This window comes from Heloderma suspectum, chromosome 4 (assembly GCF_057233095.1).
Source record: "Heloderma suspectum isolate Gila_16-S chromosome 4, 16-S_ref, whole genome shotgun sequence".
NCBI classification, from domain to species: Eukaryota; Metazoa; Chordata; class Lepidosauria; order Squamata; family Helodermatidae; genus Heloderma; species Heloderma suspectum.
Window position 1 is genome coordinate 3,804,733 of NC_139461.1, and position 23,323 is coordinate 3,828,055.

At 50.8% G+C, this 23,323-nt stretch overlaps 2 protein-coding genes across 21 annotated transcripts in view; one reads left to right on the plus strand and one right to left on the minus strand.

The window, feature by feature from the left end:
- The window catches only part of IQANK1 (IQ motif and ankyrin repeat containing 1), an 89,116-nt gene extending 81,093 nt beyond the window's left edge, over positions 1-8,023 (plus strand). For 5 of the 7 annotated variants that reach the window (XM_084854667.1, XM_084854673.1, XM_084854668.1 and 2 more), the window contains exons 12-15: positions 4,144-4,240; positions 4,501-4,635; positions 4,891-5,019; positions 5,819-8,023. In XM_084854667.1, coding sequence (XP_084710793.1) covers positions 4,144-4,240; positions 4,501-4,635; positions 4,891-5,019; positions 5,819-5,993 — 536 coding nt within the window. In that variant the 3' untranslated portion in view covers positions 5,994-8,023. Of the gene's footprint in view, positions 1-4,143; positions 4,241-4,500; positions 4,636-4,890; positions 5,328-5,818 lie in introns of those variants that run through there. The other 2 variants (XM_084854672.1, XM_084854669.1) reach the window with 1 other exon arrangement.
- Positions 8,024-9,012: 989 nt separating this feature from the next.
- The window catches only part of SCRIB (scribble planar cell polarity protein), a 102,405-nt gene continuing 88,094 nt past the window's right edge, over positions 9,013-23,323 (minus strand). For 13 of the 14 annotated variants that reach the window (XM_084854643.1, XM_084854651.1, XM_084854645.1 and 10 more), the window contains 2 exons: positions 11,834-11,885; positions 9,013-10,552 (listed from right to left, as the gene is read on the minus strand). In XM_084854643.1, the coding sequence (XP_084710769.1) occupies positions 10,407-10,552; positions 11,834-11,885 (198 nt within the window). In that variant the 3' untranslated portion in view covers positions 9,013-10,406. Of the gene's footprint in view, positions 10,553-10,964; positions 11,090-11,833; positions 11,886-23,323 lie in introns of those variants that run through there. The other variant, XM_084854640.1, reaches the window with a different exon arrangement.

Below are 23,323 nucleotides of genomic sequence, written 5' to 3' on the forward strand. Positions count from 1 at the left end.
TCCCTCTGCTCTTCCCCAGTAGTATATTGGACACCTTCCGACCTGAGGGGCTCATCTTCCAGCGTCATATCTTTTAGCCTTGTGATACGTTCCATGGGGTTTTCTTGGCAAGAATACTGGAGTGGGTTGCCATTTCCTTCTCCAGTGGACCACATTTTGTCAGAACTCTCCGCCATGACCTGTCCGTCTTGTGTGGCCCTGCACGGCATAGCTTATGGCTTCACTGAGTTACGCAAGCCCCTTCGCCACAACAAGGCAGTCATCCTTGAAGGGGCAAGGGAGGTTACCTGATCCAAAAATGAGATAACAGTGTGGCAGGATTTGTTCTTGACAAATCCGTGTTGGCTTTGAGTCATCACTGCATTGTTTTCAAGGTGCTTACAGATGGATTGCTTTATCATCTCCTCCAGAATTTTCCCAGGGATTGATGTCTGACTGACTGGTCTGTAGTGCCCAGGTTCCTCCTTTTTACCCTTTTAGAAGATAGGGACAACATTCGCCCTCCTCCAGTCATCTGGCACTTCACCCGTCCTGCATAATTTCTCAAAGAGAATAGACAGCGGTTCTGAGAGTTCTTCTGCCAGTTCCTTTATTACTCTAGGATGCAGTTCATCTGGCCCTGGAGATTTGAATGTAGTCAAACCAATTAGATGTTCCTTGACCATATGTCTATCGATCTCAAGCAGCAATCCTGCCCCTTCAGCCTGTACTTCGCCTTTGCCAGGGGGCTCACAGACCCTCTTCAGGAGAAGACTGAGCCAAAGTAGGAATTGAGCACCTCTGCCTTTTCCTTGTCATCTATTATTATTTTGCCATCCTTATTTAGTAGTTGAACCACCATTTCTTTCCTCTGCCTTTTACTATGCACGTAGCTGAAGAAAGCCTTTGTGTTGCTTTTAGCCTCCCTCGCTAACCTCAGCTCGTTCTCAGCTTTAGCCTTCCTGATGCCATCCCTGCAATTCTGTGCTACCTGCCTGTACTCTTCCTTTGTTGCTTGGCCTTCTGTCCACTTCCTGTATGTGTCCTTTTTGGTTTTCAGGTCACGTCTAAGCTTTTTGTGAAGCCACATTGGCTTCTTCTGTTGTCTTCCGCCTTTTTGTTGTTGTTGGATTGGTTTGTAATTGTGCCTTGAGAATTTCCTTTTTAAAATAACTCCCGCCCATCTTGGACTCCTTTTCTCATTAGAGTCACTTGCCATGGGACCTTATTGATCATTGTTCTGAGTTTATGAAAATCGGCTTTCCTAAAATCCAGGGTGCGCATTTGGCTACACTCAGCTTTTGCTTCCCTTAGAACCAAGAACTCAAGTATAACATAGTCGCTTTCCCCCAGAGTTCCCGCAACTGCTACTTTATCCACTAAGTCATCTCTGTTGGTCAGGATCAAGTCAAGGATAGCTGATCCTCTAGTTCCTTCCTCCACTTTCTGTAGGAGGAAGTTATCCGCCACACAAGTCAGGAATCTCTTGGAGGAGCCATGTTTTGCAGAATTTGTCTCCCAGGAAATATCAGGGAAATTGAAGTCCCCCATTACTACTACATCATGCTTCCTTAAAACACTGGCTATTTGCTTTTCAAAAGTTTCATCCTCGTCTTCTCCTTGATTGGGTGGCCGGTAGTAGACTCCGACCACCAGGTTCCTTTTATTCTTTGCTCCATTTATTTTAACCCAGATGCTCTCAATGGGGCTACCAGGCTCGTCCTCCTGTATTTCTGTGCAGAGATATGTATTTTTAATATATAGTGCAGCTCCACCTCCTTTTCTGTTCCTCCTGTTCTTTTTGAACAAGTTATATCCTCCAGTTGCTGTATTGCAGTCATGGGGGTCATCCACCAAGTCTCAGTTACACCTATCAAGTCATAATTTCCCTCCTGTACTAAGAGTTCAAGGTCGTTCTGTTTGTTTCCCATACTCCGGGCATTAGTGTTTAGATGTCAAAGACCATGTGCTTTATAGTCTGGCTTTCTTCCTACATGTCTCTGAAGGCTATTATTGGGAGCTATTAGAGCTGTTCTCTCTGTTGTGCTGCATGAGCCTTCATCCATTGTTACTCCCAACTTTACGTCTCCCTCCCCTGTAGGATTCAGTTTAAAGCCCTCCTGATGAAGTTCTTCATGCTGTGGCCAAACACATTCTTCCCAGCCCTAGTGAGGTGTAACCTGTCCCTTGCTAACAGCATCTTCCAGGAAGTATAGCCCGTGGCCCCAGAATCCAAATCTCTCTCGTCGGCACCACCTTCGTAGCCAGTCATTCACCCGGAGTATTTTTCTTCCCCTTTTTCTCCCTCTTCTATCTACTAGAAGGATGGATGAGAAAACTATCTGGGCCCCAAGATCTGGAGTTTCCTTCCCAAAGCTTCAAAGTCTGACGTGATTTCTTCGTAGCTCTGCTTTGCGGTATCATTTGTTCCCACATGGATGAGAAGAAAGGGATACCTGTCAGTGGGCTTTAGAGTGTAGGCAACCCTTCAGTCACGTCTCCCACGTCTCCTCCTGGGAGACAGCATACGTGGCGAGTCCATGGGTCTTCACAACATATTTGGGTTTCGATCCAACGCAGCAAGGCATCCCCACTCCTCCTCCTCTTCTCTTCTCGTTGTTGTAGGCCTTGGTTTCATCGCCTCTGCTTGACTGACCTTCAGCCTCTTGCTCGCTCTCCTGCAGGGTCCCCTGTGAGTCCTCCTCTGCAGGCTCATCCTCCAGTACCTGAAAATGGTTCCACAGCTCCACTGCTTCCACTGGTGCAGAGTGGCTTCTAGTTCTTCTGCTCCTGTCACCCTTGTCCAAGGAGTATCCTCCACTTCATTTTTCCTCGCCTCAGCATTTCCCGCTTCTGCCTCAGCTTGCTGTTGCTCTTCTAGCTTCTGGTCTTCCCTTTGCTGCTGCTTCAGTTCCACCGTTCTGTCCCAGAACTCTTCGTGTTCTCATTCCCCGGAGGGTCGACAGTCACCACTCTGGTCCTCTTACTTTTTCTTCCAGCAGCGCAATCAACTTGCACTTGTTGCAGGTTGATCTCAAGCAAGAAAACAAACATGGCACACACCTTGCAGGTCACCACCACTGGAGAGTCTTGTCCTTCCATAGCCTCTTTTCCCTTTTTGCATCTAGCTTTCTGATTGTTCTAGACTAGCCTGTGCCTGCTCCTCTACTCAGTAGAGGTTAAAAGCAGAGTCCCACTCTTTGCCTTTGTCTCCTTTGTCTCCTCTTCCACTGCAACTCCCCAGGCCAACTCCTGTTTGCTCGCCCTGATCGCTCGCTCTCTGGGAGCTTGCTTGCTTCTATAGTCCCAGGACCAGCTGGCGCAGCTTCCTCTGCTCTGCTCTGCTCAGCTAGGAGGCAGGAAACTCTTTGTTATCTTGTCTTTCTTCCTGGAGGTTGCCTGGAGATCTGGAGTTTGGTACCATTGATATGCTGATGTGCTGCCACCAGATGTCAAAAAGATTGAGTTGTGGAAGCCCTACTTGAATATTACCTGTTCCAGAAGTGACCAGACTTCCCCCTAGAGGTGCAAGCTCACTCTGTGTGTGTGTGTGTGTGTGTGTGACAGACAGACAGACAGACAGACAGACAGAGAGTCCTGGACTGCAGTGCTTGATATCTCGGCCTTTCCCCCCATCTGTAGCTTGTTGCCTAGTGAGAGCACAGCTGGTGCAGTAAGGACTAGGCCACTCTGCTCCTTCCCCAGGATCAGACTGTTTCAAAGCGCAAGGAAGGGTGCTGACCCAGACTGGAGCAGCAGGTTGTTAAAGGACATAAATCAGCAAGCCGTGGCTCAGTGGTGGAGCCTCTGCTTGGCACGCAGGGGGTCCCAGGTTCAGTCCCCAGCAGCATCTCCAGGTATGGCTGGAAAACCTGCCTGAAGCCCTGGAGAGCCGCTGCTGCCAGTCAGTGTCGACAGCACTGGGCTAGGTGGACTGAGGCTGTGACTCAGCCTAAGGCAGCTTCCAATGTTCCCACGTACCCCAGAACGCCAGTCCTCAGGGGGCTTCCCTGGCCACCAGTTGCCTGCAAGGCCCGGGCACTTCCTCGCACGGAGCGGAGGAGGCTCCGTCTCCGGAAGAGATGGGCTGGGCATCCCTTTGGAAAGGAGAGACAGGCCCACAAGAGTCTTGCCGTTCCCTGGCGCGGTGTTCTCTTTCACCAGAGTCAGAGTCTGCGTTTCGGGGCCTGAAGTGCTCCATGCAGGAGCTGGACGATGTGCTTTTGAGAGACGTGGGTGGAAAAATCCGTGCTGATGGGCGGTGAGTTGAAGGGGTGTGGCAGGCACACGCCTTGCGTCCCAGAGCAGCCGTGTTACGCAGCCTCCCGCCTGCCCCCCCCCCCCGGCAAGAGCTCCTTGGCCCCAGGATGTCAGCCCAGGGCGTATGTGCTCCCCCTTGGCAGGCAGGTGCTGAGGCCTGGGGTGGCTGATGTGGGAGGTTTCAGGTACTGGGCAGCGTGGACTGTGGACTTTGTGTCTCCCCCTCTCCTTCAAGAACCCACCAGCTATCTCTCTGCACAGGTGGCCATTGATTGTCGATCCCTCTGGTCAGGCAGCCATTTTCCTGCGCTATCGTGATACCAATTATCTGAACACTGTGAATCCCAATGACATGGCCGTGGAATCCATTCGCCTGGCATTACTGGGGTCCCTTCGGTAAGGGCATCAGCCACATGTGGAGCAGAGAGATGGTGGGTGGGGGGTGAGCTGCTCCTTCCATTGCAGTGCCGCACTGTGACCCAAGAGGGGCAGCTGGGGAGAGGATGAGCCAAGGGGACATTCACCAGGTGACATGGCAGATGGGAAGGCCTCATCCCAGGTGAGTGACAGGCACAGGTCTGCACTAGCTCAGACACCCGCACCGCCCCAGTCCTGAGCGGAGACCCTCCTTCCTCTCCCCACCCTTGGCAGGTACGGAAAGCCCCTAGTTTTTGACATGATGGAAGTGGACATGTTTGACACTGTGAAGAAGCAGCTGGACCGGCTGGAGCCAGGCCTGGCAAAGGTGGTGCTGAGCAGGAAGATCCTGGAGGAGGAGAGGTGGGCGTCTTTTCTGGTTGCAGCCTCTGCCCCCTGCTTGTCACCAGAAACATCCATTGCCTTGCCAGGGGCCCTTTCTGCATCGGGTGCCCGAGGTCCGCGTGAGAAAAGCACCAACGTTGAAAGCCCAGATCCTGGGAGGACAGAAGACACGGCTGCAGCCCTGCAGGAGAGAGATCGGGGGCGGGGTGGACACACAGTCCGCAGCAGCTGTGAGAAGGGCATGTGAGGGCTTATTAAAAATCAGGCTAGAAATAAAATGGAGACCATCCTGTGGGAATCTAGGCCCTTGCAGTGGACAGCTCTGGTCTCTTGCTCTCCATGACAGTGCAGAGCTGGAAAAGTTGCAGAAAGGGGCAGCCGTGACGGCTCCCTGCCTGAGCTTCAAGGGCGCCCAGCCACACAGCCCCCGCAGGCCCTTCTTCCCCAGGCAGGGCCACCTGGCATGCTGCACCAGCTGCAGCCTTCTCCAGAAGATCTGCCGTGGCCTTTCCCCGGCGGCTTTCCCAGCCAGTGGCCCATCGAGTGCCACCCAATTCATTGGCCATCATAGACTCGGTGTGGGCAAGAGCAGAGTCGCTCCCCCAGAGCGTTGGATGGAGGGAGGGAGAGCTGGGCGGCCTCCACTCCCGCCTCACCCCATGGAGGAGATGTGTATTGCCCCGAATGCTGGTCCTTCTTCAGGAAAACAGCGGGCAGAGGGGGGGAGGAGGGAGAGGACAGGGACTCCCCCCCCCCCATGACACCAATGCTGTGGCCAAGGCCCACTTCCATCGTGCTCTGTCGCCTCACCTTGCAGGTATTGCTGCCTCCTGAGACCAACTGATGGGCCTGAATATGCGGAGACTGAATTTCAAGGCGCTCGAATAGAAAAATTCAAACTCTTTGTGGTCACCAAACGTCACCATCCACCCGAGGAAATGCTGCAGGCGCTCCTCCCCATCCAGGTCATCCTGTCCAAGGGCAGCTGGTAGGCAGCACCCCGGAGGCCATCTCAGCCGGCGGTGCACATTAAAAACAACGACCCTGAGCTCTGGGCGTGTGTCCTGTGATGAATCTCGTGGCCCCAGCATGCTGCCAGACCTGGCCGGGCCCCTAGAGAGTCCGGCTGTCCTAGGAGCCGGGGCACCAATGGCTGCTGGTGTCTGCACGAGCTCCCGGCCCTGCTGGAACCAGCAGCGTGCAGCCGGTGCAGGGAGGGGGCTGTGGTCTGACTAAGCCTCTGTTCCTTTCAGAAAGTGATGCTTTAGCAGAGCCCCCTTCCCACAGCGGCCTCCCTCGGCCCGATGAAAGCCAAGCACAAGCGCTGTGCGGGGGAGGCCAGCCTAGGCTCAGCCCAGGACGTCTTTCTGGTTTTCCGTAGCACAGCCCCCCCCCCCCAGCACCCCCTGGTGCTGCTCCTGCCGCCGCTGGCGCTCGCAACTCAGAAAGACGGCAGGCTTGACCGTAAATGAAAGCTTCCTTGCAAAGGTGCCTCTTGCTCTCTCCCGAGCTGCTCTCCCACACAGGCCCTTCGGCACAGAGCCTCCCCTCTCCCCCCTTCTCAGGTGTCTCCCCCCTCGCTGGGGTCAGACTGCCGTCCGTCCAGCCCTGTGTAGTCTGACCCGAGACTGGCTGCAGCTTGCAGTGGCCTTTGGCAGCCCAAGGTCCCTTTTGACCGGAGATGGAGGGGACAGGGCCTTTGGCATGTCCTTCCACAGAAGGGGCTGTGTGTGTTGGGGGGGGAGGGTGCTGGGGAAGCGCAGCTCACGCGTGCCTGAGGGGCTGGAAAGCTGGAGCGCCGCCACTGCCAGCTGAGCCCAAGAGGAAGGGAAAGGCCCAGCAGCTCATCTGGGCAGAAGCAGCTGACGCTGCCAGTTCACAGAGACAAGCGTTCGCCCCGAAGGACAAAGGCATCTTCCTGAGGGGATCTTGCAATGGCAAACTCCATTCCATTGCTAAAGGGTAAGCGGAGGCATCTTTGCACGGAAAGGGCAAGGATGGGATCTCCTTCCGGGCACAATCTGTATCAGCTCAGAGTACCACAGTTCCAAGGAGGGAAGGGCCAGAGCAGAACTAGGTGATAAGCAGCTTACACTGCAGGTTGGGCCAAGGAAATTTAAGGAGATGGGGGAGAACAGGCATTTTGAAGGCTCCTGCAGAATTTGACAAGCAGCTCTAATACTGTCAGGCGAATTCTGCCGAAGTATTAATCTTCTAAGAGCCGCTCAGGCTGGGAGGCGGCAGGCTGAGCTAGGTTCTTTGTTAAAGGCAAGCAGCATGGGCTGGATGACGTTGCATGCAGAGGTGTGTGCGCGTACGCACGGGCATACTCCGTCACCAGTCTGAAGGGATTTCATGAGTGGGGTGCAACTGGGCCTCTGCCACTCAGGTAGAAAAAGAGGTGCAGGCTAAGCGCTGGCGACTTCTTTTACTGCGCGACTAGAGGTTCCCTGTTGGGTGTTTGCCAACGTGGGGGAGGGAGAGGAGAGCTTGGGAAAATCAATCTGGTGAAGGGCAGGAAGCAGAAGAGGGCAGGCTTAACAGGCTACACTTCCCATCTAGCAAGCGCCCACACACCAGCATCCCCCCTCCCCACCCCCAGTCAACTCAGTGTGTTGCAGCAAATGAAAAAGCAAGTTTAGCACCAGGAATTATGACAGAAGACTGAAAATTAGACGGCATGCGCTGTGCATTCATGGAGGATAAAGTGCTAGCTACTGCTCATGATGGCCACATAGTGCCTCCCCTGTCGGAGACCACAGGCCCCCATATGCCCGTTGCTGGGGAGCACGAGGAGGCTGGTGCTGCTGGGGTCCTGTCCTGCTTGTGGGCTTCCCGTTGGGGCATCCGGGCGGCTACTGTGGGAACGGAACTCTGGACCAGAGAGGCCCCCTTGGATCTGATCCAGCATGGTTCTTATGTTCTTACATTAGAAATGTTAGATGATCATTGGTATTTTATACTGCCTTTCTGAATTCAATCAATGTGGTGTACAAACATTAAAAACTAACAGAAATCAGGTAAAACAAAACAATAAAATCAACATTAAAAACCATGGAAGGTTTTTAAAACCTAGTTTTAAAGATGCATCTTGATCCCCTTCCTGAAAGGAGGGCAGGGACCAGCCACCGCTTCGACAGGTGGGTGCTCCAGCTTAGGAGCAACACAGGGGAAGGCCCTTTCCCACATGCTCGACAAGCAAGTCTCTGCAACCGGAGGTGTCTTGAAACCTCAGCAAGCGGAGGGGTCTTCTGCTGCCAATCTTGATAACAGGTTCCCAGGGAGACAGGTGGTCCCTCACGTCACCTGCCCTAAGCCCTTGAATTTACCCCAGAAAACAGCTGGCAACCAGTGCAGGTTTTTCAGTATTGGGGTGATGTATTCCTGGTGCTGTGCACTAGTTAGCAGCTTAGCTGCTGCATTTTGCATCAGAGGATGCTTCCAGGAACCCTTCAAGAGCAGCCCCTCGTGGAACACATCGCAATACTCTAGCCGTGACGTAAGCACAGCATGGATGATCTGGCAACACTTAGACTGTCTCAAGAATGGTTGCAGCTGGCCAACGACACATGACTGTACAAATGCACTCTTTGCCACCACTGCTATCTGAAGTTCCAGGGACAGTGTAGGACCCAGGAACACTTCCATGCCACAAACCTGATCTTCCAGGGGAGCATGACCCCCAACCAGTACAGGCTGAATCCCAGTTCCCGAGTGAGGCTTTCCACTGACCAGCAGCACCTCTGTCTTGATCGCCCCTTGAGGTGGCTTGCAATTCTGCCCCGCTAACCAGGCTGCACTGATGCCCCTGGACAACACTCAGTGCTGAGCCCCTCCCGCACTTGCAGTCCTGCAATGTCTCCTAGGCCCCCGAGTGCAAAAGAGGAGGCATCACCCAGCTCCCCCCTCGAGGTCTCCTCACAGGTTGGCTCCCTGGAGGTCTTGAGTCACACAGCTTGCTCTACAACATGAGTGGCCAATGGCTCTGCTGGGTCACAGAAGAAACTGTTTCTAAAATGTAAAGTAAACTTTATTGTCCTTGAACCACAAAATAGATTTCTTTGGTTGTACAAATGTCACTAGTTACAGTCTTGATCTCCCTTGCAGTGTCCTGGGAGAGGACAGACATGCCACAGCCCAGCACCTAGAGAAGTCACACGTTAGTCACTGAAACCCTGCCCGATCACTCCCCAAACTGCTCATTAAAAGCAAATGCTAAAATTAGATTAAAATCAAAAAGATCTAACTGTTGATGTAGAAGCAGCCACCGTGCAGCTTGAGAGAGACAGACAGACAGACGGGCCATCCATCTCCACACTCCTAAAACTGAGCATACAAGTTCTGTTAAAAGGGCCCTCCAGTTTGGGCATGATGAGAGATTCCACATCCTGTCCTTGGGGGAGCAAGAGCCTGCGAGGCGAATTTATGGATTTCGGGAGAACACACAGACCCCCTTCTCACCACCAGCCAATGAGGAAAGCGGCAACGTGACTGGCACCCAGAGGGGCCAGTCACCGTTCTGGGTCCCTGGGAGTCTCAGCCTTTTCCAGAAGGGAACCACAGATCTGGAAGAGAGGCCAGAGCTGCCGGGTAGCAAGCCTTTGCCATGGCGCTCGCTGGAGCAGGACCACCCCTCGTGACTCATGGAGTGCGCCCCTCCCTGGCCCTGTGCCCCCAAATCCCCACCCTAACCTGCGCTACCCCCTCCCTGCACCCCAACCCCCAAATCCTCCCATTTCGCTGTATCTTCTACCTGCACCGCCACATCCTAATGCAACTAGCCTGCCCCTACCTTTGCTCCCCCACAGCTCTACCTCCGCTAGCACTGGGCAGCTCTCAAACATCCCCCTCCTACCTCATTAAGTAGACGGATAAGCCAGTTCCTGCAGGCTGGCCCCTCCTGCCCGTGGCACCCACAGATGGCCAGGCTCTCAGAAGAGGCAGGGAACGGCAGCACATGGCAAGGGCTTCCCCTCTCCCTGCCCAGCTTGCACTGGGGTGCTGCCCCTCGCCCACCCTTTGCCCTGAAGTGGGGGAAGGTGGCACGACATGGGTGCAGGGGCAGCTCACCCGCTGTTTGGCAAACGTCAGCTGGGGCTCCTGCAAACAACGGCCAGACGACTGCAGCAGCTGCTGCTTGCACAGACGCACGCACGCTCCCAAACAATATTTACACTCGCTACACCCCACAGGGCCCCCCCAGCCCACCGCTGCTGCCGCTCGCTGTCCCCGTTTTGCACAGAAGCTGCCCCAGCGCATCGTGAGAAGAGGAGGGAGATCCACAGCCCGAGAGGTGCTGGCCAAGCCTCCCGGGGAGTTGTGTCCAGTGTCCGTGCAGGAGCAGCGGGCCCCATGCCACGCAGTCCCCTGGGGTTGTTTGCTGACAGCCCCCGAGGGCAGGCCTCTTATGTGGGGACCGCAGCTTCCAAGCTGCACTGAGCGTGCCGGAGCGCGCGCTTGCTGCCGAAGAGCCCCGTCTCTTCCCGGGGGGGCACGCTGGGGGCCATGGAGGGCTCCTGGTCCTCTGCCTGTCCATCTTGCTCCTGGTTCTCTGAGGGTGGGGTGGGGTGGGGTGGGGAGAACAAGACGGAGAGAGGGGCATCAGGCAGGGAGGAGGAACGAGGGAGCCAGCCGGAAGAGTGCTGCGAGGGCAGGCAGCGCCTGCCCGGTAGCACACCACCCCGCCAGCATGTATTCGGGCGCACGCAGGGCTGGGAGGTCACTGCAGCACAGCCTCCGCAGTGCAGCGGAGGGCCCCCTCCGCTGCCAGGACCGGGGGACGCAGCCACTCCGCACGGGAGAGCAGTGGTGCCTGAAGGATCTGGGAGGAGGGCCTGGGCCTGCAGGCCTGCCACAGCCTGGGCCCCTGCCACAGTGCCGGGGGGGGCAGCAGGAGCTCCAAGGGCTGGGAAGCCCTCAGTGGCCCAGGCTTCTCAGTCATGGTGCCAGCAGCACCTCACACAGCCTTCTAAACCCCTCCGGTGCGGAGATGGAGCCACACAGCCCCAGGCGCACACTCACTTAAGCACACGCAGGGAGCCACATGCAAAGTGTCAACAGAGGAGGACCGGACTTCCTCCCTGCAGCACTGGTGGGTGAGAAGAGGGAGCGTGAGCTGCTGCAAAGCAATTCGGGGACAAGAGCACTCCGCTGAAAGAGGTGGTGGGCCAGTCCTGTCCCACCTTGCAGGCTCTCAGGACAGTTCAGTACATTCACCTGCCCCTGCAGCTAGGAACTGCCGTGGAAGGCAAGCCCCTAACCTGACACCCAACTTCGGGAAGGTGCCTCCCTCCTGTGGTCTAGAAGCAACGCTGATGCTTCTCTGCAAAGAGCAGAAGTGTCACCTCCCTGCCTCATCCTGGGACAACCATCAGCCTACAAAGCAGCTTTCACAGCCTGTAGTTCTCTGCAGCTGCCAAGGTGCTTTCCCATTCCCGTCCTGCCTGCCAGGCATTCTCGAGCCGTGGGGCCTCTGCCATTGCCTGGACCTAAGCTTCTGGCCTAGAGGTCCCTGCTTCCTAAGCCCCAGCCAGCCTCTCTGCATCCGCCTGCCCTTCCATATCCCCCAAATGGGCAAGACCTGGGTGGGCATGCGCCTTTCTCCACTCCAGGTCCCTTAGGCGGGGGGGGGGGGATGGGACTGCACACTCAGTGCTCCCCCCGAGATGCATGCTCAAACCACTCCATTCCTAGTTAGTGTCCTACCCACTACTCCTTGCTGCTGAGGTGACAATTCAGTCTAGAAAGGAACAGAGAAAGCAGAGGATCAGGCGAGGTGCCTGTGACACTAACGATGGCTGTGAGACCAGAAGGCTGCAGCTGGCCCCCTTACCTGAGCCGCCGGCATCATTGAGGAGTCTACAGGTATCACCACCATCCGGAGTCTGGAAGATCAGAAGGGGGTTAATAGCTGGCTGCCCCAGGACACTACCCACCCCTGCTTCCCTTGGGTCCCACACAGAGTTGTCTCCATAGTCAAGCATGAGTGCCCATCAATTCCTGCTGGTGCATGGGGGGGGGGGGGGAGTTCACTACAAGGAACACAAAGGCATGGGTGGAATGGGGATGTGGGAGGGGGTGCAAAGAAGAACAGCAGCAGGAATAACCAAATTTTTGTTGTTGCCTCAGGAAGCAAGAGGGTGTCTCCCGATCAACTAGCCCTCACTCCTGCACACACATGCCCCAGCCACAAGGAAGCACTGGCACAGAAGAGAAGGGTCAGTGCAGAGCAGCAGTGGCCCATTGCTGGCCCCGATGCCTCCCTGAAGAGACTTCATCTGATCCTGCCAAAAATATTTTCAAGCAATAAAAAAAAGATTCCACTCACATCTTACACTTCTTAGATTTTGCATGCATCATGTTACTGCACGTTTGCACGAGCACACGTGCCGTAAGTATCACAGCTGACAGCTCCTGATCCCCGAGAATGCTATGCTATTTAGAGAAGAGAGGAGCTCCTAAATGCTCAGTTGGTGGCTAGTGACCAGGTACAGGATCAGGGGATAATGGGGGATGGCTCAATGAAAACTGCAGCAGCTGTGGAACAGAGCAGGAGGAAGCGATCCTATCGGGATAGGCAGCAGCCTCCGAACGCAGAGGCAACGGCCTATCCAGCGCATGACAGGAGCAGCACAGAGGGGATCCTCTCCTCCGCACTCCAACCGCCCAGCATGCGCAGCTGGACAGCTGGTTTCGGCTGTCTAGCTGTGGGACCTTGGAGTGGGGGCGGGGAGGCCAGACAATGCATGGGACGTGTTGTACCGGCGCTTCCGCTCTCCCCGCCCCCAGGAACACCCCCCTTTGCCTCACTCTGCTCTTACGAGCACAGCGCATGGGGAAGATCTGCGCCTACGAGGTGGCGGGGGAGGGGAGGGGGTTCTCCAGGAACCCACCTCGGAGCACAGGCTCCAAGGTTGGTTCCCGGAAACCGACCAATCCTATGGCTGCCTAGTGGTCATAGGATTGCACCCTTAGTCACTTACTGTGAAGGCTCCCTTCCAGTTTAGAGTCTTGGAGGCATCCAGCAATGGATTAAGTTCTCTGATTTCAATGTTTTAATTGAGGATATCTATCTTTTGATTTCAAATATGGAAATATTTTTTGTTTTCTGTATTCACGTTTTAACTGGATGTTTTGTGATTTAAATTTTTATGTTGCGAACTGCTTCAAGACGTCTTTTTAGATATAGTCCAGCGGTTTATAAACTAATTAAGTAACTGCAATAATTAAGTCTCCCCACCTCCAGGAAAGGCGGGGATCACGAGAGCAGTCTTTGTCATAGCACAGGTGAACTTGGGCTCCTCCCCCAGCTCTGTCCCGGGACTAGGCTCAAGACATGACAGAGACGGAGGAGCCCTTCAAACCAGGGATGGGAATACAGAGGGAGGTTGGAGTGAGCCCTCTCACTGAAGTGGCACAGCTGAGCTCCGTGCACCAAAGAAATGCAGCCGCCTGCGAGGAGGGCGTAGTTGGGATGCCTCCATCACACCAACCTGGAGGGAGCCTCTACAGGGCATGACCAACGTTCTGTTCCCAGTCTGGAGGGAGGAGGCAGCCAACAACGCGATGTCCCCCCAGCTGGCTCAAGCAGCAAGACAGGCAAGTGATTAGAGATGCTGAGAGCAGAGAGGAGGCACGGCAACGCTGTAGTGCCCTCCTCCTGGAGGCAGCCTCCGCAGAAGTGAACGTGTCTAATCTGCAGTGCACGATAAATGTGCGTGGACTGGACAAATGTGGGTGGCTGCCTTGCAGATCTCTGTCAGAGCAATGTTAGTTGAGAAAGCTGCCAAAGTGGCTCGGACCCAAGCAGACTGTGCTACAAGTGCAATGGTCTCAAAAGGCCTTGAATCCCGCAGGCTGTGACCTGGGATGTACACCTCGATCCACCTGGCTTATGCAGTGCTGGAGGCCTTCCTCCCCAAGGAAGTGGGAGTGAAGGACACAAGCCAGAACGTCTGATATTGTGTGCGTGCCTGACATACATTTGGGGGGCCCTGAGCATGTCCAGCCTGTGCCACACTCTCTGAGATGGGCAGGAGGAAGGAAAGATCGGATGCTGGGCTCTCTGGAACAGGGTATTTACTTGTGTAGTTCTAATATTTTAATTGTTTTTAATGTTGTTTCTATTGTTTTAAAGTGTTATTGTTTTAAATTGTTGCACACCACCTTGATAGCTTTTTAGTAGATAAGGCAGTATATAAATGGATGATGATGATATACTTTAGGCACAAAGGAGAGATCAGGCGGTGTTCCTTTGGAAGATTCATAGGGGGTTCTGCACCAAGAAATCAATGACCTTGAAAATTCTTCTGGCTGAAGTGATTGCCATGAGAACCACTACTATGTGGAAAAGTAATCAGAGCATCACAGACTCCAATGGTTCAAAGGGGGTTTTAGTCTGGGCTTTAAGGCTAAATTCCATGATGGAGAACGATGGCCCATGGGCAGACTGATCAAGGTCAGCCCCTGTGAACTTGTGGGGACAAGCATGGGCCTCTCTGAGTCATACACAGGATTTCTGAGAACTGCAGATGGCCTGGCCAAAGAGGGACCGCCAGCATGACTCTGGCTTCCCTGATCTTTCTGAGGGCTTGGGAGATTGCGGGGTGGGACGCATAGGAAGACAGATGGCCAGGGCTTTGGAGCATCTGTGCCTTCTGTACCCTGGGATGGGAACCTGGCAAAATAACAAGGGAGCTTGGCAATGCAAAGAAGTCAAGGATCGGGCCTTTCTTTGCCAACTACGTGCTGTTCTGTTTTCTTTGTTTGGCCTGATGACAAGGATGGGTGCAGAGAGGACGGAAGTACCAACTCTCCCCCCCCCCCCCCCGGCTGGGGTGATGACCGCTTTGCCTGAGGATCCAAGGGAGATGTTATGACATTAGAGTTATGGCTGGAGGTTTAAAGATGATGAAACTCTATGTAAATGCTGCAAGCGTCTGCTGATAGAATATCAGTGAGGCTGGATGTTGTGGAAACTAGGGTTTCACAGCCAGAAGATGAATCTGGGACTTATGAAATTGTGTTGTCTGCTTTACAGAAATCTAAACTTATTTTAAGACTAAGGTTAACAAACTAGAAAGTCAACCTCATCACTGTAATTTATGAATCACTGGAATACATGAGCAGGCTGAGCAAGGTCAACGAACTGTCTTCACTGAGTCCTTTTTGTGTGCGTTATTGGTTCTGCCTGAGGACCATCAATCAGATTTTGAGCGGGACACCAAATTCTGCTCCCGCTCCACACTGAAGGGACCCCACCCATTCATCATGGAGTTTTCGAGGTTTTCTGTTAAGGAGTTTATTTTAAGAGCTGTGAGAAGCAAGGGAGAAGAGATGAAATGAAGCAGTAAATTATGATTTCCACAGATTATACTAAAGAGCTAGCAAATAAACAGTGTGTATTCTCCAAATCCCAAGAATAGGCTCAAGAAAAGAATATTCAGTATTTTGTTTCCCTGCTTTCTTCTGTTTAAGAATGGAATCTGGTCTGAAAACGTTCAACGCCCCAGCAGCAGCAGATGGGTCCATGTGGCATGAGTCCAACTGCTATGGTGGAAGAGTAGGGCTGAAGCTGCACAAGACTTTAAAAAGCTTGAAGAGCCTTTTTGGGGGGTGGGGGTGTCAACATGGAATTCTCCCCCTCCTTTCTTTTACTGGCCAAGTTTGAGATATTTACATTCCAGAACTGGAATTGTATGTTTATGTGCCTATATGTGCGCGTGCATATTGTATGTAAGCCGGTATTTATATATTGGGCACTGGGGATACAATATCATACTTGGCTTGTTCTACACTTGTTTGTTGGGAGGGGGAGCAGGGGGGGTTCTGAAGGCAGGATATGCTTTTTAATGGGGACTTATTTTTAATGGGGAATAGGACCTGGCTGGTTGGCTGTTTTCTGGATTTCATTTTCTTCTCTTAATGTAAGGCTTATATGATAATTTTCTTTTCTGACTTCTTGTTATGAGCATAAGTACAGTACTGGATATTCTGAATATACAATTAGGATATTGTTGGTATATGGGTTTTTCTGTGGAGATGGAATGCTTTAGACATATAAGAGGGAGCAGTGGGTTGCCTTCAAATTCATATAGGGTGTGGGTTCTATATGCGTGAGACATTTGTAAGGCTCTGCATATGTTGCAAATGGGGTGGCAAGGATGGGATGGTGGGTGTAAATAAGTGTTTTAAATATATAATTGTTTATATTGTATTCTTCTTTAGTTGTTTCTAATCTGTGTATTATTAGGTCCTTGATTATTATTACCTAGAATGTTAGGGGCTGGGTACTCCCAAGCATATGAAAGCAAGTGCTTTCCAAACATAAGAACCTTAAAACAGATGTTGCATTGATTACAGGAAACTCATCTTTATTGTTTTTTGGAACATTTGCTGTTTTTATTATCATAAATACAGCAACATTGTTGTTTATGATGTGAATTTTATTATATGCATTTTATTGTTGTGAGCTGCTGTAGGAGGGCTCCTGCCCTGAAAGGTGGCCTAAAAATAGTTTAAATAAATAAATAAAACCTTTTGGTGGAAGACAGACAGACTTTGCAAAGACTGAGTGGGAAAAGTTTATGCTAGTGGCAATTTTAAGAAAGCTAAAGCAGCGCTTCTACTTCTACATGACAAAGCACGACTGTTGGTGTGACAAGCAGTATCTGACCAAGAGGGGGGCTTTCTTATTTTGGTGGTTAAATATACATTGCGCTCATTTCACATGCCAGCAAGGTTATGCTCAAAATCCTACAAGCTAGGCTTCAGCAGTATGCAAACCGAGAACTACCGGAAGTACAAGCTGGGTTTCGAAAAGTCAGAGGAACTAGAGATCAAATTGCCAACTTTCGCTGGATCATGGAGAAAGCAAGAGAATTCCAGAGAAACATCTATTTCTGCTTCATTGACTGCGCCAAAGCCTTTGATTGTGTGGATCACAACTAACTGTGGCAAATTCTGAAAGAGATGGGAGTACCAGACCACCTTTCCTGTCTCCTGAGAAGCCTGTACGAGGGTCATGAAGCAACAGTAAGAACCAGAGATGGAACAACCGATTGGTTCAAAATTGGGAAAGGAGTACAACAAGGCTGCATATTGTCGCCCTGCTTATTTAACTTATATGCAGAGTACATCACGAGAAATGCCAGGTTGGATGAATCACAGGTTGGAATAAAGATTGCCGGGGGAATTATCAACAACCTCCGATACGCAGACGATACCACCCTAATGGCAGAAGGCAAAGAGGATCTAAAAAAAGAGCCTCTTGTTGAGGGTGAAAGTGGAGAGTGCAAAAGCTGGTTTGAAACTCAACATTAAAAAAACAAAGATCATGGCATTTGGCCCCATCACTTCCTGGCATATAGAAGGGGAAGAAATGGAAGCAGTGACAGATTTCATTTTCTTGGGCTCCAAGATCACTGCAGACGGTGACTGTAGCCATGAAATTAAAAGACGCTTGCTCCTTGGGAGGAAAGCTATGGCACACCTAGACAGCATAGTAAGAAGCAGAGACATCACCTTGCCGACAAAGGTCCGCCTAATCAAAGCTATGGTTTTCCCCGTAGTAACGTATGGCTGTGAGAGCTGGACTATAAGGAAGGCTGAGTGCCGAAGAATTGATGCTTTCAAACTGTGGTGCTGGAGAAGACTCTTACGAGTCCCCTGGACTGCAAGGAGGTCAAATCAGTCCATCCTAAAGGAAATCAACCCCGAGTGCTCATTGGAAGGACAGATACTGAAGCTGAAGCTCAAATATTTTGGCCACCTAATGCGAAAACTCCCTGGAAAAGACCCTGATGCTGGGAAAGATTGAAGGCAAAAGGAGAAGGGGATGGCAGAGGATGAGATGGCTAGATAGCATCACCGATGCAATGAATATGAACTTGAGCACGCTCCGGGAGAGAGCGGAGGACAGGAAGGCCTGGCGTGCTATGGTCCACGGGGTCACAAAGAGTCGGACACAACTTAAGGACTGAACAACACGGTGATCACCATGGTGAATGTTTATAGTCCTAATTTGGATTTGCCGGTCTCATGGGTGTCTTAGTCACCTGCCTACTATTGCGTATGATCATTTGGTAAGTAGTGGGAATTTTAATGAGATTCTGGACCCAAGTTTACATAGGAGTAATCTCTCTTGCACATTTCAGTCTGTAATCAGTCCAGTGTTGAAGGCTTATATGTCTGAGTTGGGTTTGATGGATGCATGGTGTATGTTGCGTCCTTTGGGTTAGGATAATACTTCTTTTCAGCTGTGCTTCAAAATTGTTTGACTTAATTGTGTTTTGGTTTCTTCTCCACTACTTCATTGTATGACAACATATGCTATTGATACAATTGCTGTCGGACTAGGCTCCAGTTAATTTAGGAATCAAATTGTCTAATTCTGTTAAATCTATTGGCACTTGGTGCATGAATGTTTTACTGCTTAATGATAATTTTAAAACACAAATGGCTTCTGAACTTAATAAATATTTTGAGATTAATGAGGGTTCAACCACATCTTGCGCTATTGAATGGGGGGCTTCTAAGGCTTGTATGAGGGGAAGGATTACTGCATGTGCTTCCCACAAGAAAAAGCAGAAGCTTAAATTGGATAAAACAGCGAAGTCCACATTTACGGATGGATGGGCACTCCCCCATCTGAGTTCTCTGGGTGCCACCCAGCCCCTGCTCACATGCCCCCGGACCTGTGCTTGAGCCCCATGCCTGCTGACTGAGCCACCCACACTCACCCAGGCTGTGTCTTCCAGCGCCGCGATCACCATGTTGTGGAAAAATGCAACGGTCGCAAAAATGCACATATAGACTTATACGCAAAATGGCACCGGGAATCGCCCATCTACGCAAGATTACAAGGTCCAGGGGGACAGGGCCCGGGTGAGTGCAGGTGGCTTGGCGAGCATGGGGGGAGGGGAGCTGGTCAAATGGGGGCAAAGGCTTGGCAGGAACAGCTTGGGGGGTCTGCCAGACTCCCGCACTGCAACGGACACCCGCATCATCCCTATCCATATTAATTTCCAGCTTGTCCCTTCCCAGACCTCTATCAAAGACTGCAACATAGAATCATAGAATAGTAGGCTTGGAAGGGGCCTCTAAGACCATCAAGTCCAACCCCCTGCTCAATGCAGGAATTTGAGTCAGAGCATCCCTGACAGATAGCTGCCCAGCCTCATCTTGAATGCCTCCAGTGTGGGAGAGCCCACCACCTCCCTGGGGAATTGGTTCCATTGTCGTATTGCTCTAACAGTCAAGACATCTTTCCTGAAGTTCAGCTGGAATCTGGCTTCCTGTCACTTGAGCCCATTATTCCGTGTCCTGCACTCTGGGATGATGGGGAAGAGATCCTGGCCCTCCTCTCTTCTCAAGGCCAAACATGCACAGATCTTTCTGGCTCTCCTCATACGGCTTTGTTTCCAGTCCCCTGATCATCTTTGTTGCCCTCCTCTGAACCCTCTCCAGTTTGTCTGCATCCTTCTTCAAGTGTGGTACCCAGAACTGGACAGAGTACTCCAGATGAGGCCTAACCAGTGCTGAATAGAGGGGAACTAGTACTTCATGGGATTTGGATGCGGTACTTCTATTAATGCAGCCCAAAGTAGCATTTGCCTTTTTTGCAGCCACATCACATTGTTGGCTCATCTTCAGCTTCTGATCGACAACACTTCCAAGATCCTTCTCACTTGTAGTATTGTTGAGCCACGTATCCCCTATCTTGTAACTGTGCATTGGGTTTCTTTTTCCTAGATGCAGAACCTGGCATTTATCCCTATTCAATGTCATTCTGTTTTCTGCCCAGCGCTACAGCCTATCAAGATCACTTTGAATTCTGTTTCTGTCTTCCAAAGTATTAGCTATCCTGCCCAATTTTGTGCCATCTGCAAATTTGATCAGCATTCCCTGCACCTCCTCCTCCAAGTCATTAATAAAAATGTTGAAGAGCATTGGGCCCAGGACTGAACCCTGCGGTACCCCACTCGTTACCTGTCCCCAGTTTGAGAAGGTCCCATTGAGAAGCACTCTTTGAGTCCGATTCTGTAGCCGACTGTGGATCCACCGGATCGTTGTTTCATCTAGCCCACTTTGAGCTAGTTTGCTCATCAGGATATCATATCATGGGGCACTTTGTCGAAAGCTTTGCTGAAGTCGAGGTATATGATGTCCACAGCATTCCCACAGTCCACAAGGGAGGTGACCTTAAGATCAGATTCATTTGGCAGGATTTGTTCTCGACAAATCCATGTTGGCCTTGAGTCATCACTGCATTGTTTTCAAGGTGATTCCAGATGGATTGCTTTATGATCTGCTCCAGAATTTTCCCAGGGATTGATGTCAGACTGACTGGTCTGTAGTGCCCAGGTTCCTCCTTTTTGCCCTTTTAGAAGATAGGGACATTAGCCCTCCTCCAGTCATCTGGCACTTCCCCCGTCCTCCATGATTTCTCAAAGAGAATAGGCAGCGGTTCTGAGAGTTCTTCTGCCAGTTCCTTTATTACTCTAGATGCATTTCATCTGGCCCTGGAGATTTGAACTCATTCAAAGTAATGAGGTGTTCCTTGACCATATGCCTATCGATCTCAAGCTGTGATCTTGCCCCTTCAGCCTGTACTTCGCCTTTGCCAGGGGGGTCATAGACCCTCTTTTGGGAGAAGACTGAGCCAAAGTAGGAATTGAGCACCTCTGCCTTTTCTTTGCCGTCTGTTATCATTTTGCCATTCTTATTTAACAGCTGAACAACCATTTATTTCCTCTGCCTTTTACTATGCACGTATGTGAAGCCTTTTTGTTGCTTTTAGCCTCCCTCGCTAACCTCAGCTCGTTCTCAGCTTTAGCCTTCCTGACGCCATCCCTGCAATTCTGTGCTACCTGCCTGTACTCTTCCTTTGTTGCTTGGCCTTCTGTCCACTTCCTGTATGTGTCCTGTTTTGTTTTCAGGTCATCTCTAAGCTTTTTGAGAAGCCACATTGGCTTCTTCTGTTGTCTTCCACCTTTTCTTCTTGTTGGAATTGTTTGTGATTGTGCCTTGAGAATTTCCTTTTTTAAAAGCTCCCTCCCATCATTCAAGACGAGGCTGGACAGCCATCTGCCAGGGATGCTCTGACCTGAATTCCTGTATTGAGCAGGGGGTTGGACTCAATGGCCTTGCAGGCCCCTTCCAACCCTACTATTCTATGATTCTATGACTCCAAAACAACCCACAGAGGAGTATTAAAAGAAAAAGTGGTTTTCCAGTCATTTGTATGTTAACAGATATAGTAAGTTCTGGAAAATTAAATCCTCCCTCCTTGACAGCTGCATCATCTTCAGTGATAAAATAGGGAGGAGCCTCCCCCCCTCCCCCGCATCTGACACGCTGCATAAAGTTTTTGAAAATACCTTTGGGGAATGTATAAAGGAATACTATGCAGTATGTAAATTACCCGTGGCAAGGCATTCATCTTAAGTATGAAACACTGGTTGTTCAGCTATTAAATAAGAATGGCAAAATGATAACAGATGGCAAAGAAAAGGCAGAGGTGCTCAATTCCTAATTCTCCCAAAAGAGGGTCTATGACCCCCCTGGCAAAGGCGAAGTACAGGCTGAAGGGGCAGGATTGCAGCTTGAGATCGATAGGCATATGGTCAAGGAACACCTAATGGCTTTGAATGAGTTCAAATCTCCAGGGACAGATGAGCTGCATCCTAGAGTAATAAAGAAAGTACCTGCCTGTACTCTTCCTTCATCGCTTGGCCTTCTTTCCACTTCCTGTATGTGTCCTTTTTTTGTTTTCAGGTCATCCCTAAGCTTTTTGTGAAGCCACACTGGCTTCTTCCGTTGTCTTCCACCTTTTCTTCTTGTTGGAATAGTTTGTAATTGCGCCTTGAGAATTTCCTTTTTTAAAAGCTCCCACCCATCTTGGACTCCTTTTCTCATTAGAGTCGCTTGCCATGGGACCTTACTGATCATTGTTCTGAGTTTATGAAAATCGGCTTTCCTAAAATCCAGGGTATGCGTTTGGCTACACTCAGCTTTTGCTTCCCTTAGAACCAAGAACTCAAGTGCAACATGGTCGCTTTCCCCCAGAGTTCCTGTAATGGCTACTTTATCCACTAAGTCATCTCTGTTGGTTAGGATCAAGTCAAGGATAGCCGATCCTCTAGTTCCTTCCTCTACTTTCTGTAGGAGGAAGTTATCCGCCACACAAGTCAGGAATTTCCTGGAGGGGCCATGTTTTGCAGAATTTGTCTCCCAACAAATATCGGGGAAATTGAACTCCATCATTACTATTACATCATGCTTGCTTAAAACAGTGGCTATTTGCTCTTCAAAAATTTCATCCTTGTCTTCTCCTTGATTCGGTGGCTGGTAGTAGACTCTGACCACCATGTTCCTTTTATTCTTTGATCCATTTATTTTAACCCAGATGCTCCTGGTGGGGCTACCAAGCTCATCCTCCTGTATTTCTGTGCAGAGATATGTATTTTTCACATATAGTGCAATTCCACCTCCTGTTCTTTTTGAACAAGTTATATCCTTCAAGTGCTGTATTCCAGTCATGAGGGTCATCCCACCAAGTCTCAGTTATACCTATCAAGTTATAATTTCCCTCCTGTATTAAGAGTTCAAGTTCGTTCCGTTTGTTTCTCATACTCTGGGCATTAGTATATAGACATCGAAGACCATGTGCTTCATAGTCTGGCTTTCTTCCTACATGTGTCTGAAGACTACTACTGGGCGCTATCAGAGCTGTTCTCTCCGTTGTGGTGCATGAGCCTTCGTCCATTGTTACCCCCAACTTTACATCTCCCTTCCCCGTAGGATTCAGTTTAAAGCCCTCCTGATGAAGTTCTTCATGCTGTGGCCAAACCCATTCTTCCCAGCCTTTGTGAGGTGCACCCCATCCCTTGCCAACAGCCCATCTTCCAGGAAATATAGCCCGTGGTCCCAGAATCCAAATCTCTCGCGTCAGCACCACCTTTGTAGCCAGTCATTCACCCGGAGTATTTTTCTTATCAACTTATCTGCCACTTCTTTCTGGCTTGATGGCATCAGCATCTAGGTATATGGAATAGAAAGGACTGGCTCCACTTACAATTTTAGCGGTGAGAGAGACTTGGCATGCATGTCCATATTGATCCTTATTCTCATACTGAATTAACTTTATGGGAGAATCCAGCCTTGAAGAGAGACAGCCTTTTATTGTGGAAAAGTTGGGCTAATAGTGGAATTTATACTGCACATCAGTTAACAGAATCCGACAATGGGTTTTTACCCTTTTCAGTATTGCGTATCAGATATCACTTACCGGCCAGGGCTAGTTGGCAGAATATTCAACCGT